We start from the raw sequence: 14,259 nt of genomic DNA, 5'->3' as shown, positions 1-14,259 counted from the left end.
AACTAGTGGTGGCCTCATGCAGCAGGAGCATGAAGGGCCTATTTAAAAAGAAGAATCAGAAATAAGGAATTTTGCCAGTTTTTACCCCTGATAAATCCGCATTCCAGTCTGTCAGCTATCTTGTTATCCCCAGAGCTGCTGAAGTGTCTTTGGCTGCAACTATGCATGACTCCGGCTTTGAGTAATGGAAATAAAGTATGTGCGTTGCGACTGCAGCGTTCCTTTCCCAACCCCAGAAAAAGAAAGGCAGAGCAGGAGGAGATCCTAGAGCAGGTCAGGGATTTTGTACGGAGGAGTCGGAAAGCTGCTCACACTATGAATCGGCTGCCCACCCCACCAAACCTGCCCGGCGAAGGATGCCTAGAAGTTCTAAAGGAGATGCCAAGTTTTAGCTTAATACAGCAGCTTTTATTGTCTGCAATAACAAACAAATAAATACTCTTCCAGATTCACAAGTCCAGTTTAGCTGGCAATTCATACCCGGCAAACATTTGGAAGCAGTATTGTAAAATTAAACAAAGCTATCATTTACAGGAAACCCTGCCTCGAGTACAAATTATAGAGTTGTTAAGTTTATCTGGCAATGCCTTGCCCCTGAGTGCTATATAATTATTCCTAAATCTTTCAGGAAAGAATGCAAATATTTTAAAGCCATAACTCATTGACAAGGAGGAAGTCTCCTTTAACCTTTTATGCATATTTTGATACCTAGAAATTAACCCCTACTCGCCACAACTATTTTTCAGTACCCTATTGAGCTGGCTGGCTGGCGAGCGGGATGGTCCCCGGTTTCGGCAAGGCTGGCAACAGCTGGCCGGGAGCGCCGGGCTCGCCTGGCATCCTCGCCCGCTCGCAGACTGTGTTTTCAAAGCAGCTTCGGGGCTGGTTTGGGGCAGCACCGTGCCAGCCAGGCTGCTCCCCGTGCGGGAGCCTTACCAGTAAGGGAGGTTTCAGGCTGCTGAAAAGGCTGGCTGTTCTCACGGGGGTTACGGCAAGAAAGTGGTATAAAGGAGCCTTTAATAAAGCGGAGGGCTGAGTTATGCAGAGTTTTGCTAGCTAGGCGCCTGCCGCCGGGATCTCCGCGTCCCTTTGGTGGGCTGGATTCAACTGGGCAGAAACAGCCCTGAGCCCTGTCCCTTCAAGCCTCCTCTACCCACCAAGCCACTGCTCTCCAACCAGCCCCAATTAACTCACGTTAATTAGCAGAAGCCAGGTGGCCAAGAGCAGTGCCACCTTCCCCAACCCCCAAAAAAAAGAGCTGTTTTGCAAAGAAGAAGGTCAACTCATCCCCTCCAGCAGCCGAGCCCTTAATCTACCACTGGCAGCAAATCGCTTGGGGTCTATTTCTAAAGAAATGGTCACTTGCAGCCGAAGGGGAGAGGTTGTGCATCCCCCAGGACAGGCAAGCAGCATCTGCAAAGCCACACATGCAGGCCCCCACCCTCCCGACGGCACCCACTGGGCGAGCGCCCACTGCCTCGCGGGGACTCATCCTGCTCCGGCGCAGTGCTGCGCCCGCAGGGTCAGCTATGCCGGCCGTGCCCTGCCTGCCAGCACTCGGCTCTGCCGTCAGGGCTGCTCTGAAACCGTAACGCATCTGTTAAGCTCCAAAGGAAAAAAAAAAAAAGACCCAACAACAAAACAACACCCAACCTTACCTTTTCAAAAGGTAGCACTCACGCTATTGTATTCTCCTCCCAGTGACATTATTTATTTAAGAAGAGCTCAGCGGTGGGCGTTATCCCCCGGTGCCACCCGGCAGTTTCTCGGCACCGCAGCTCAGCCAGCGGGATGCTGCGGGAGGCAGGCGCTGGCAGCCGGTCGTACAGCAACGCCACCGTTCACAATTACTCAGGCACAGGAAGCAAACAAGGAGTATATGAAGGCTGGGCTGCAGCAGTTAATCCAGTAGCTTCGTATACACAAACAATATCCATGATGCACATCGACCGTCACAGATTAGCGCTTCCGATACAGTGGATCTTGGAGGCGAAAGGACCTGGCTTCTTCCTCCTGGTGGAAGCAGGTCAGTGGATCCCCTTCCTTGCCAACAGCTAAAACCAAGAGTTTTTAGTACTAAGATGAGCACTGTACTGAGAAATCACCCAAATGGATTTAAACCCAACTCCGCTAAGATGCTATGATGCTCCAAACCACCACCTGGGTCTTTCAGAAGTTGTCCTGGCAATACAAGTCCCCTTCGCCTCCTCTCCTTTGCAATGACAAGTTGTGAGCTTTCTTCCACGCCTGGAGCCGGGGAAGGGAGACCAGGCCAGGCTTAAAGCCCTCGCGCCGCCTCCTCGTCCCGGCTTGAGCCTGACGCCATGCTCGGGGAGCAGGGAGGCAGCCGCGTGTAAAACCTAGCGCAATCGCTTGCTGGTTCAAAGAAAGCAATCTCATTATAAGAGCTAATGAAAGCAAACCACAATTATTATGTAAACAGCGCTGCATCATTAACAGACGCTATCAAAGCTATTTTTCCCCCCACCAAGAAGAAAACATACGGTCCTATGGCACCCTCCGCTCCATCTCTGAACCGAGCCAAAACTCAGGAGGAAGCCTGTTTGTTTTTCTCCAGTCCAAACCAAACCAGCGGCACCGCTCTGACCTCTGATCTGCACGCCGGGTTTTGCCAGCCGCCCGCTCCCGGTCCCTCTGCCCTGGCAGGGGGGCACTGCCGCTGGTGCCTCACCGCCTCGTCCCACTGGGCACCCTGGGCTCCCCCCAGACTCCTGGCCACCGCGCTTTAGAAACCCAAAGGTTGGCAGGTGGAAAAAAAAAAATAAATCCACCTTGCACGACTCAGAGCGCAGGTAAAGCCCAGCCGGGTGCCCACACGTACCCGGCAAGGGAGTTATTTTCCATCAGGCGTATAATCTTGCTGGTTTCTTTGATCACATAAATGCCCTATCCTCCCATGGGAACGGGCCAAGGAAAGCCAGGGAGGGTGCAGGAGGTTATTCTTCCCCCTTATTGCTATCATGCCAAGTCTTTCCCTATCACAAATTTCTTTCTAATAGCACCCACGGGAGCTGGGTGAAGCTGCTTGCTGTTTAATCTTCTGGGGGGCAAAGTTACCTTTAAAACAAACAAGCAAGCAAGCTCCCTTGTACAGGGGACGCTGCCAGCCAGTTGGCTATAAAGACACTCCAACAAGATCCTCGTGTTTGTAGAAGCAAAAAACTGCATTTCAGCCCAGTAAAAATCCTGGCTCCATCTTTATGTTCCAAGAATGCTGAATCAAAACAGGCTCTGCTCTTTAAAAAGAGGGGAGTACAAAGAAGCAAAAAGTTTGTATTAAAACCCATGTAATCTTTTTAAAACACCATTATTAGGGACTGTAGTACCAGCCAAAAGCAATTTATCACCCTCTGTCATCGCAGCCTGCAACACAGAGCTTTTTATACCAAACTACCAATGCTACCAAGCTAAAGCCCCAGCTCATAATTTCTTAAAGCTGGCCCTCCTCTGCCAGCAAATCCCCTAAAACCCCTGGGATTTGGGGCTCCAGGGCACTGCTGCGCCTCCGTCAGAGCCGCTGCGGGGGGACCAGCCACGCAGGGCTGCGCGAGCCAGCACCGAGCACCCAGCACCGCGCAGCGCCCGTGCTTCGAAGCAGGAGGATGTTGTAAGTCAGCATAGGTAAACTATTCGCCAAGGGTTATTTCAGCTTCTTTCAAAAGGAAAGTCAACGGGCCGTAAAGGCTTTAACTACATTTTTCGATGAGAGCACGTCCCTTCGAGGGACGTTCCACAAGGTGCCCGGTTTTCACGGGGCGAGCGGTCAGAGCTCTCTGAAAACCAGACACCCTGACATTTGGGGTTTTCCTGTGAAGTTGTTACTCTAACACACCCCAAATCACCAGTAATTTCTAGAATAGCACTACAAACCACAAGAGGTTAAACCGACTGCACATTACTTAAACTAACCTAAGTGTGACCCCGGGAAAGGAACAGCTATTGGATGTTGTGGTTCTGTAGAAACTCAATTACCAAAGCCAATTTCCTATGAGTATTTTAAAAAAAGAAGAAGGGAAAAAAAAAAAAAAAAGGCAGGAACAATGCTGACAATGTGTAAGGGCCACATATTTTCACCTCCCGAAAGCTGTAGCCTAGCCTGTATAAGAACAGTTCCTATTCCCACAAAAATGTTGAAACATATTTTAAACATTTCATCATTGTTTGCTCCCATCTGAATTTGCTTAAAATCCAGACAATTCTCAACTTCTAAATTGGAAACATTAAGAGAAATACTCCTTTGAAATCCTTCGCTCAGGGCAGCTCCTCTCTGCTGACCATGTACCTTTCCCACACCAAAACCAGCCAAGTGAGGAGTCCCTCACAGGGAACTCGCATACGTCCAAGTCCGTCAGCCACCGATTGCATAAACCACAGAAAATCTGAGTAAGAAGACTGGAAACAAACAGATTTTAATTTTTTGCTTAAAAGATGAACAAAAAAGTATTTTTCTAAGAGTGCTTTTTTTTTGGGGGGAAGAGAAATCAGGCAATGCTTCACATTGGGCAAGAGGCGCTACAATCCTAATTTCACGTTCAAATCAACATTGGCCAGCCCTTAAGGAAGACCGATCCCACCCGGTAGGTACCCCCACACACACTTTAAGCACTGTCTCCATCCCTTCAAGCACAGCACTTTGCCGGTGAGGTGATGCACCACTGCCCTTGGGGACCACCACCCCTTCCCCATCCCATCTCACCCCTCTCCCGGACACATGCCGGACCGCAAGACATGAACTGGTGGGGAAGCCAGAGCTGTTTGCAAACGGAAAACACCGTCCTAAGAAAACCATCGTAGCCGCATCCTCGCGGGGGCTAAGCCTGCTTACAGCTCACGTGGCTGCCACCAGCCCCGCACGCGTAAAGCCTCCGATGCCTCCTTACCGGCTCCCCTCTTCCCAACACGCTGCTTTTGTCCGAGCACCTTTCCCGGACCAGAAAGATGTAAACAAAAAGAAAATCCCCCAGAACAAACACGACTCTTCAACCACAGCCTCCACAGGGCTGCACGGGCAAAGAAAAAACACACACGGCCCAAAATCTCCGCTAGAAAGGCAAAATAGTTTCAAGGAACGCTAAGGAAAGTCTTTAACAAACCGGGAAGCAGGTAAGACGGGCTACAACAAAGTCATTCTCTTTTAATTAAAATGCTTGGCAATTAAAAAAATAATACAAGCAGCAGCTTTCTTGCAGAGATGCAGAAATCCCAGCGAAGAGCACAGAGTGCCCCTTCCCGGGCATGGGAGGGGTTTGCTATGGGGCATCTTGGAGCACACAAGGTAATTTAGGGAGCAAGGGGGAAATTAAAGAGTTTTCCCGGGCCCTCACATTGCTTAGCAATGAGAGAAGGAAGTTATCTTCATAATCTCAAAAGAAAGAGAAAGCAGAAGGAATGTGAGGAATGTGAGGAGGTTATTGCCCCGGAGACCGGGGCTGGCCCGCTCGGCCCCCGGCCGCTGGGGAGGAGGCGCACACCCTGACCTCTCCGGCTAACAAGAATTTCCTTGCCCCCAGCCCCCCCCAAAAAAGCAGAACAACAGCAGGGAATCGGTCCCAGAGAGTCCCTCCTCTTCTGGGAGGAGGCAAAGGATTTGGAGCAGACGGGATTATCCTGATGCTCCATCCTGTGGTTTGGGGAGGAGAGCAGGAGGGCGATCACAGAATCACTAAGGTTGGAAAAGACCTGTAAGATCATCAAGTCCAACCATCAACCCAACACCACCATGCCCACTAAACCACGTCCCACAGTGCCACATCTACACATTTTCTGAACGCTAAAATATGAAGATATGAGGGATTGAACCCTTGCAACTTGACGCACACGTGCACACCCGCAGAAGCCCCATGGCAAGGACCCCTCTGCTTATCGGGGGAACGACTATGGGTGGTGGGGATGGGAGGTGAGAACCACGGGTCCAACACCTCTTGAGAAGCACTGGCAGTGCCTCACAGCCTACGTGGATGGAGAAGGGCTGCCAGGGTTGGCAACCCATTGCGCATAGCCAGGACGGTGGGGTCTGCATGAGCCACCAGCCAACACCACAGTGCAGGCTAAGACCACAGACATCACCACCCCGAATAACCTGGGACCCTTCCTGACAGAGGTCCCAGCCCTGCTGGGCAGACACTACCTGCGCCTCCAGGACAGAAGATGCTTGTCTGCGACCTTCTCCCATCAGAGCCATCTCACACACCTTCTGCTCCCATGCAGCTGCGATGCTTCAGCCTGAACTTCCTTGGTTCCACAGGTATCAAGGATAAATAACGTGGCAGAGGGGAGAAGCAGAGACCCGAGGCAAACCCAGCGCCTCACCACCGCGCTGGCCTTGCTCTGCTGCCGTTTCAGCGAGAATAAAACATCTGTTGACATACGAAAGCCACAGAAGATCTCCCTGAAACTACAAAACAGTACTGAAAACATTGTGCAGCTCAGGCCTCCTGCACAATGTACACACTTCTATTGAGCCTCTTAAAAAACAGCTACATGTCTAAGGAAACATCTGATAATTAAGGCAATTTTAACAATAGATAATAATTTGACTATGAATTGTATGGAATGTAATGACTGCTTATTCTGGCAGAAAAAACAGAACTTTCTATGAAGTGTCTGCCAAGGAAAACGATACTCCCACTCAGCCCGGACCACTGCAAGCAGTTGCTGCTAACCACATGCTTCACGCTGCCGGCTGCTAGGACACGGCGCGCTGCTGCAGTCGAACACAGCCCCGCGCTGCAGATTTACAGAGAAAGTAGAGACCCAGGCGAGCGGCGGCCGGAGCCCTGAGTCAGCCAGGGGCCACCGCCGGCTCTCGCCAACGCTCACCGAGCCACCCAGCGCCGGCTCACCGGCGGCCTGCGGGCGACTTGCACGCTGCCAGCTCCCCCCTCCTGCTGTTTCCAGTTGCTAAAGGACATTAGAAGCAGCTAAAAATACTTCAGGCGATTCTCTCATCTACTTTTCCATGCCAGCACTCGCGTTTGCCGCGAGGACGTTCTCCGACGGTCACTTCCCCACCCACGGGTGGTCAGGCAATTGCTCCATCAATGCACGCCAGGCAGGAGAAACCACCCTGACGGCCAAGGGCCACTGCCTTCTCTGGGCAAGAGTCATTGGCTGGCGGCCAGGTAACTCCACACCTTCAAATGGATGCGAGGAGGACCAGGTATTATCTGGTACTTCTCATGCCCCAATAAGCCCAGGAGCTGTCTTGTGCAAACTGACTGCAACAGGCTCAGCAGTGCCAGACAGCACGAGTAACACAGTCCTGGACGAGATCCAGAAACCGTTTCTCGGTTGGAAGAGACTGCATGGAAAAGCAGCACGTGAAAACTAAAAAAGCGTTTGCTGAACTTTTATGTATAAAACAGCAATGCCAACAAAGCAACTTTCCCGATCGACCAAGGTGACACATTCTGGGCGATGCATCAGCGACGGCACCCGGCTGACAACCATAAACACGCTGGGGACGAGCGAGCAGCGGGACATCGCGGCACCCCTGCCAAAGTTACTTTGGGCAAAATCCCACAAGTCAAAAAATCAAGGGCCAAATTATTTCCTCTGTCACGGTGAAAGAACCGCTCTCCATCACTCCCAACAAAAGAATGCAGCTATTCCATTGATTTGGTTTAAATAGAGACAAAGATTACACCGAGCACCTTTACTAAGGCTGAACACGGAGTACGGCTTGTGCCCAGCTCCCTGCAAAGGCAGGCTCCAGGCTGGCTCTGTGCTCCCCAACACGGCGTCTTCCACTCGCGCCTGCCTCCACACCACCGCGAAATCAGGACAGCAGTGCCTGCGAGGGAAGGCATTACACTTCTGCAGGGAATTCGCAGGTTAACTGGTAACGCTTTCCACCAACAGGCAAGATTTTTTCTTTTTTCTTTTCAATCCAGGAAAAGAAACATCTATTTCTTCCAATTAGCAGGAAAAGGGAAGGAATTTCTATCCGTTTAACACCTGAGGGCAAGAAGGAGCCTCTTGAAAGAAACATTGGGGGGTTTTGTTTTTAAATCACAGCCACCTACTGCGGGTCTCTCCGGATGCCACCGACACCAGCTCGCTCTGCATTTCGTTCTGCAGCCGCACCAGACCAACTGGGGTAAGCGGCCCCTGCAGATGGTTACTCCCAGGGAGTTTTGCTCCATCACCGCCACGGCCCCGAGGCACGTGGGTTCAATAAGGAATGATACTTCCCGGGTAGCGTTTAAACGAAGTGAGCAGCTACAGGTTGATAAGACCTAGACCCTTCCGAGATGTGCGCTTTCCTCAGGAAACTTTTAAAGTCATCTTAAAACTGGTTACAGGCTGGTGCTCTCCCCACACCACCTACTACCTGGAGATTTATCAAGAGTCAAGTTTCACAAACCATCTACATCAGCTCTACGCAAGCACGATCTCTCCAGCAACAGCACGACGATTGCATCTCGCCGCTGCCACGAGCTTTGCGACGTGTACGTCACAGGGCTATAGGTGCAGAAGCTACTAAAGATCACTCGGACACAAGGCAGTACCAAAGGGCCGTGACTTATGAAATGCTTCCATGAAGATTTCTAGCAGCAGTCTGTCTTTACACCTCTAACACCAAGTTAACATAAAAGGAAACAATTTCTCTATGTTCCACACTACAAATAACACGTTATACACCTCTTATCAAGCAAGCAATGAGTTGACCAGCTGTGTGCTTCTTTCAGAAATGCTTATGGACCTCAGCAAGATATAACCTGCCATTTATGCATATTCTAATTACATCCTAAACCTGGTCTAAACAAATATTAAATTGAACTCCTAGGTAATTATGGACAAGCAATAGCCATTTAGTGTGACTAACCAGCAATGTTACAGATAAGATTGCCAGCATGAGCCCTTTCTTGAAAGAAAAACAAAGTTGCACACACCCACCGCTCCAGCAGAAGATAAACATGGCAAAAAGGTCCATGTGAGGTGCTGCTAAACCCCGAATGACGCCTGTGCCCATCCGGTGAGGATGAGTTCCACTTGCTGTCACGCAGCCCGACGCAGGGGCACATCTGCCCAGGCTGCCTGGCTGCTTCACTTGACAATTCAAGGCCAACGTTTTGTAGGATGAGTAATCCCTGCTTCGACAGTAAAGGGGTCACTACACTAATTTGCCACGGCTTTTAGGACACCTTTTTGGAAAGGTGCTAGGAAGTTTCTGACTGCACTGTGATCTAAAGCAGTTCTGCAGGAGAGCGGGAGAATAAAGCACAATCCACCAAACCAGTACAAAAATGTAAAGAACTTGGTGGACTTGGGTTCGCACCACTAACAGCCATGGTTCTTACATAACCCCACCAGCATCACAGCCGGTTGAACCCTCTCCAACCTGTTCTCCACCACGGTTTGGCGAGCAGAGAGGTGCTACCAAGCAAAAATCATCAGTTTCCACCATCACCCCAACGGGATACTCATCCGAATACACAGCTCTTTTCCATACGTATTTCTCTCGTTCTCACCGATTAGCCAGGCTCCCAGGCTAACGCCTTTCCAATTCACTTACCCACCTGAAGGAAAACACACTGCTATCACCTGAAACACCAACTGAAACCAAAGGTTTGGCAAGTGACTCATTTTTCGAGACGCGATACACGCCACGGACCTTTCGCCCTGGTGTCAGACCGCAGCCTCCAGCATTATCACGGTGGCGTTTCCCAGCCAGCTCACAGCACACCAGTTCCCCGCACCGACCCCGCAGCGGCAATGGCAACGGCAGGTGAAGCACCACACGCTCAGAAAGTTACAAACCAGCAGTGGGGTGAGCAGTTATCATCTGCGTACGCCAGCTGAGCGGCAAGAGGGGGGATCCGGAGCATCCAAACACTACGCACGTCAAAACCACATGAATTTGCAGGGGGAATGTGAAACTGCAGCAGGTGTAGCACACCCCACCCGAGGTTTAATTTTAAGCACAGTCGCACTTGAGGTACACCACACTTTAAAGCTGTACGCAACACGCCTCCTTTAAAGACTTCCACCATCCTCTCCAAAACACCCTGCAGAGCAGGATGACATTTAAAACGTAACTTTGCAAGACCTGTTGCTTTCCAAGCGAGGCCAGACGCAGACTGCCCGCGCCCCTGCAACAGCGACATAACCCAGCCGATATTTTCAGCATGTCATTGCAGAAAGCCCTTCTTTTGTCAAATAATCTTACCTTGCTCATCACATTTCTCTGACCTCTTATTTCAAAAGCACAGGGTCAAACCAACAACAGCTTTAGAGCCTCAACTGGAAGCCCCGTCAGCACGATCTACTCCCGACATCCTCCAAAGCTCACCAAGTCATCTTAAACAACAATATATAAAATAAGGACTAGGTCAAACCTTCCAGATGCACCGGGAAGCCTGCTCACATCCTGATCCTACACCGCTGAGGGCTGGACTCAAATCAAATCCAAGCCTATTTATTAGAGACCATTTTACGAAGCAGGGAGGGTGAAGGGGAGAGAGTATTTTAACTGCAACCAGTCAGACGTTTCTCATTAAAATATTTCTCGGAGAAGTAAACGGGCCCGCAATTTTATTCAAACAGATGTAGGCTAAACGCGTATCATTAGTCTGACAATATAAAAGCGCAACCGACTGAAATCATTTTAGTTTTGTCAGTGAAAAGGATAATGTATGCATATCTGGAGGGCACACCAACGGTAAAGATTCCCCCCAGCTTCTATCTCAGCCGTCTAAAGGTATTTACTTGGGGTCTGTCTGTGTTGTGACAGTGTCCGAGACTGAAATGAATGCCTCTAACACTCCACATTTTTGAGCCATTCAGTCATGCATTTTTGTTATTGTTGAAAGTAGTGCGAAATTGCAGTGCATGAGCCGGAGTCCTTGGTGGTCTCCGAGGATTCCAGCTAAAAAGGCACTTCCTTTGTTCCGCGGAGAATGCGGTCCAGTAGGTCATTCAGAAGGGGAAATAAAAGCAGCGGCCCTGGGAGGGAGATGAAGGATGAAACAAAAAGAATAAAATGTTTTGGGTGGGAGCGCATTAGCTACCATTTCCTACCGCTGCCGGCTGCGAGCACTCCCGTCCCCGGGATGCGCAAGTAACCTCGGGACGAAGGTGGAGGGAAGAAAGAGAAAGGAAAAAAAAAATGAAAGCAAAAAGGAAAGAAACCCCTGCCCGTCCCTTCGCCAGCAGGCCGCCGGCGAGCGGCCCCCGGGGCGGGACGGGACGGGACGGGACGGGACGGGACGGGACGGGACGGGGCCGCCCGCCGCCGCGTCCCCCGCCGGGGAGAAAGGCAGCCCAAGGGCAGGCAGCGCCCGCCCCGCCGCCGCGCAAACCGCCGGCCGAGCGGCGGGCAGCGGAGCCGGCAACAGGCGCGGTCCCGCCCGCCGCCCCGGCACCGGGGGGTGGGGGGGGCGCCGAGCGCGCCGGGCTGCGGGGCAGCCGCGCCGGGTCCTACCGCGCGTCCCGGCGAGCCGAGGCGGGACAAGCGCCGAGCTCCGGGGCGGCGAACCGAGCCGAGCTCCGGGGCGGCGAACCGAGCCGAGCCCCCGCGCTGCGGGGCGGGGGGGGGGAGCCGGGCGCGCACCCCGCGCTCCGCGGGGCCGGGCCGGGCCGAGCGCGCACAAAGGCGGCGGCAAGGAGCGCGACTCACCGCTGATCTCGTGGCTGGGCGCCTCGCTCTGGCTGAAGCCCTTGGCGGCGTAGAGCCTCCGCACTTCGGAGCAACTTTTGGCGCGGGGCTCGGCGGCCAGCAGCAGCGGCAGGCTGAGGGCGGCTAAAGTGCAGAGGAGGGGCGGCAGGCAGCCGCGCCGCCGCGGCATGGTGCGGGCGGGCAGGGGCCGCCGGGGCCGGGCGAGCGCGCCCCGAGGCCGGAGCCGGCCCTCCGCCGAGCCTGCCCCGCCGCGCCGCGCAGGAGCCGCGCCCGCTACCGTGCACCCCGCTCCGCGGCGGCTCCGCTCGGCTGGCCCGGCGTGCGGCGGCGCTCTGCAAACTTGGCCCGGCAGGAAGCACATGGGGTGGTGGAGGAGGAGGAGGAGGAGGAGGAGGAGGAGGAGGAGGAGGAGGAGGAGGAGGGGGGAGGCGGGGAGGGCGGCAGCCAAGCAGGATCGCGCAGGGCCGGGACAAGCCTCCGCAGCCCCCGGGAAAATCAGGAGCCGGGATCCGCCCGCCCAGCGAGGCGGAGCGGAGCCCGGGGCTGCCCGCCCGCCCTCTCCGCCGCCGGCCCGGCCCCGGGCGGGCGCCCCCTCCCCGCGGCGCGCCCCGCTGCGCCCGCCCCCCGCGGAGAGCCCGGCCCGGGCCGGCCGCCCCCAAGTGCCCCGCCAGGCTGGGGACCCCCGGCTCCTCGCCTCCCGGCAGGGCTGGCTGCCTTCTGCAGCCGGGGCTGAGCATCCCCCGGCCGTGGGGAGTTCCCACCCGGCATCCGCGCTCCCGCCCACCCCTCGCTCCGAAGTGCCCGGCGAGGGCAGGAGAAATTCCCCGGGGGGGCTGGAAGGGGCTGGGTTGGCTCTTCTTCCTTGACTGGGGCCGTAGGTGGTTCAGCTCTGCTCCAGGTTTAACAGCTCCACTAAGCTGATGAATTTTGACATCACTGTGACAGGTCTGAACTATGCACATGAAAGACTCGTCAAAACTGACTGGTTTTTTCACTGATCTTCGGCTTCCAAGAGTTTGGCAGGACAGAGGCCTCAGGAACACAGACGCCAAAATGCTCCGGCCACTCTTCCTCCTTTGTACCCCAGCCCTGCACGCAGACACATGCATAGGTGTAAACAAGCCCCGCTAAACCCTTGAACCAGGGATTTAAGCCCAACAGTTGCTGCTTGCTTCTGTTTACTGAAAATCACAGAAACAGTACTGCAAGAACGACAGGCACTGCCGTAATTTCGCAGATCTGTAATGTCACTTCCAGCGTCTGCTTAAGGAGACCTCGCTCCCTGTCTGGCACGGTGGGGTCTCGGTGTCTGTGTCCTCTGGGTGCAGGTGCTGCTCAGGCAGCTCTGTCCTGCTGCAGCGTCCGTGTGTCTGCGCCCGGTGCTGTGTCTCGGCGCAGCATAATTTGCCCCATGACAGTGTAATGGCCTGGTGACAGCATCATTGAAAAAAAAATGCGCAGCGTTTTACATTTCAATATGCTCCTTTATTATACTCATTTTTCTCATTGCCACATTGGGGAAGCACAGACTGAAACAACAGCAAAGGAAGTTGCCAGCTTCACCCCCTTGCTCTCAAGCTTTTGTCAGTGAAACGCCCGGCGGGTCGGGAGGAAAAGACCCTCTATTCATTTCCCCGGCGAGAGCTCGCCGACAGCAAAGCGTGGCCACGCTGCCCTGCCAGGCACTTCTCGTGGGAACAAGATGCTCGTTCAGCTCCGAGCTTTCCAGCGGCGACGCCGGCAGCTCACCGCAGCCTTGGGGCAGCGCAGGCTGCTGCAGTCGAGGAACTACACCAAAAGCAATGGAAAGCCGCGTTACCGCAGCCCGGCCTCGGCCAGCTGCGATGGAGAGGCCCCTTGCTGCGGCAGGGCTGTCCCTCCAGCAGGGATGCAGGGAGCATCCCCTGCCTGCGTGGAAAATGGGCCAAGCCATCCCTAGGGGCAAAGCTGGAGTTTGCTTTATCATGGTTTAAAAAGTCTCCAGGGGCAAACCCAGCCACCCTGCGGGAAAGGGGTGTAGGGATCTCAGTCACCCTGCCATCCGCCGGGGCCACTCACACTGAGCTGGTGAGACAAGCCAGGCCAGAAGTTCTCATGAAGTTATAAAGTGTCCTGAGAGAGAATAATCCTCTAGGATCTGGCCCTGCAATGTATGACTGAGTTCTGGTTTTCAAAGCACTACCTCACCCTCCCAGCCTTTATTTGAAGAGACAATGTGAATTTTAAAGAGAACTCAGCAGGGAGCACTGCATTTTTATTCCAAAGTGAGAGAGAAAACGAGAGTGAGAAAGTCTGTGGGGTTAGAGACAGCTTGCCATTTGTTGTTTCTCATAATCCCATACCTCGGCAGGATTTAAGAAACCTCCTGAAAAACACGGAGGGTTTTGTCGAATACTTGATCAAGTAGTTAAATCAAAGGCTGCAGCAAAACAATGGGACTGCCTGAAATTTTTAATGAAAAACTCTTTTGCTTTTTTTTCTAAGGAACGGAAAAGTAGCCTGTCTCAAAAAGCAAATTTTTCTCTGAGTTTTTCCCCTTCTCCAGCATTTTCTCACATCTGGCAGAACCTCCCCAGCCCCCTCACCCCAAACCGCTGCAGCGATTCCCCATTCCCACT

At 53.3% G+C, this 14,259-nt stretch overlaps 1 protein-coding gene across 1 annotated transcript in view; it reads right to left on the bottom strand.

The window, feature by feature from the left end:
• Positions 1-11,810, bottom strand: part of GPC4 (glypican 4) — a 70,156-nt gene extending 58,346 nt beyond the window's left edge. The window contains exon 1 of the mRNA XM_059824422.1: positions 11,642-11,810. Coding sequence (XP_059680405.1) covers positions 11,642-11,810 — 169 coding nt within the window. The remainder of the gene's footprint in view (positions 1-11,641) is intronic.
• Positions 11,811-14,259: the final 2,449 nt, after the last annotated feature.

Source organism: Gavia stellata, chromosome 14 (assembly GCF_030936135.1).
Source record: "Gavia stellata isolate bGavSte3 chromosome 14, bGavSte3.hap2, whole genome shotgun sequence".
Taxonomy (NCBI): domain Eukaryota; kingdom Metazoa; phylum Chordata; class Aves; order Gaviiformes; family Gaviidae; genus Gavia; species Gavia stellata.
Note: the sequence above shows the minus strand (reverse complement) of the source record. Positions and strands in the feature narration are given on the sequence as shown.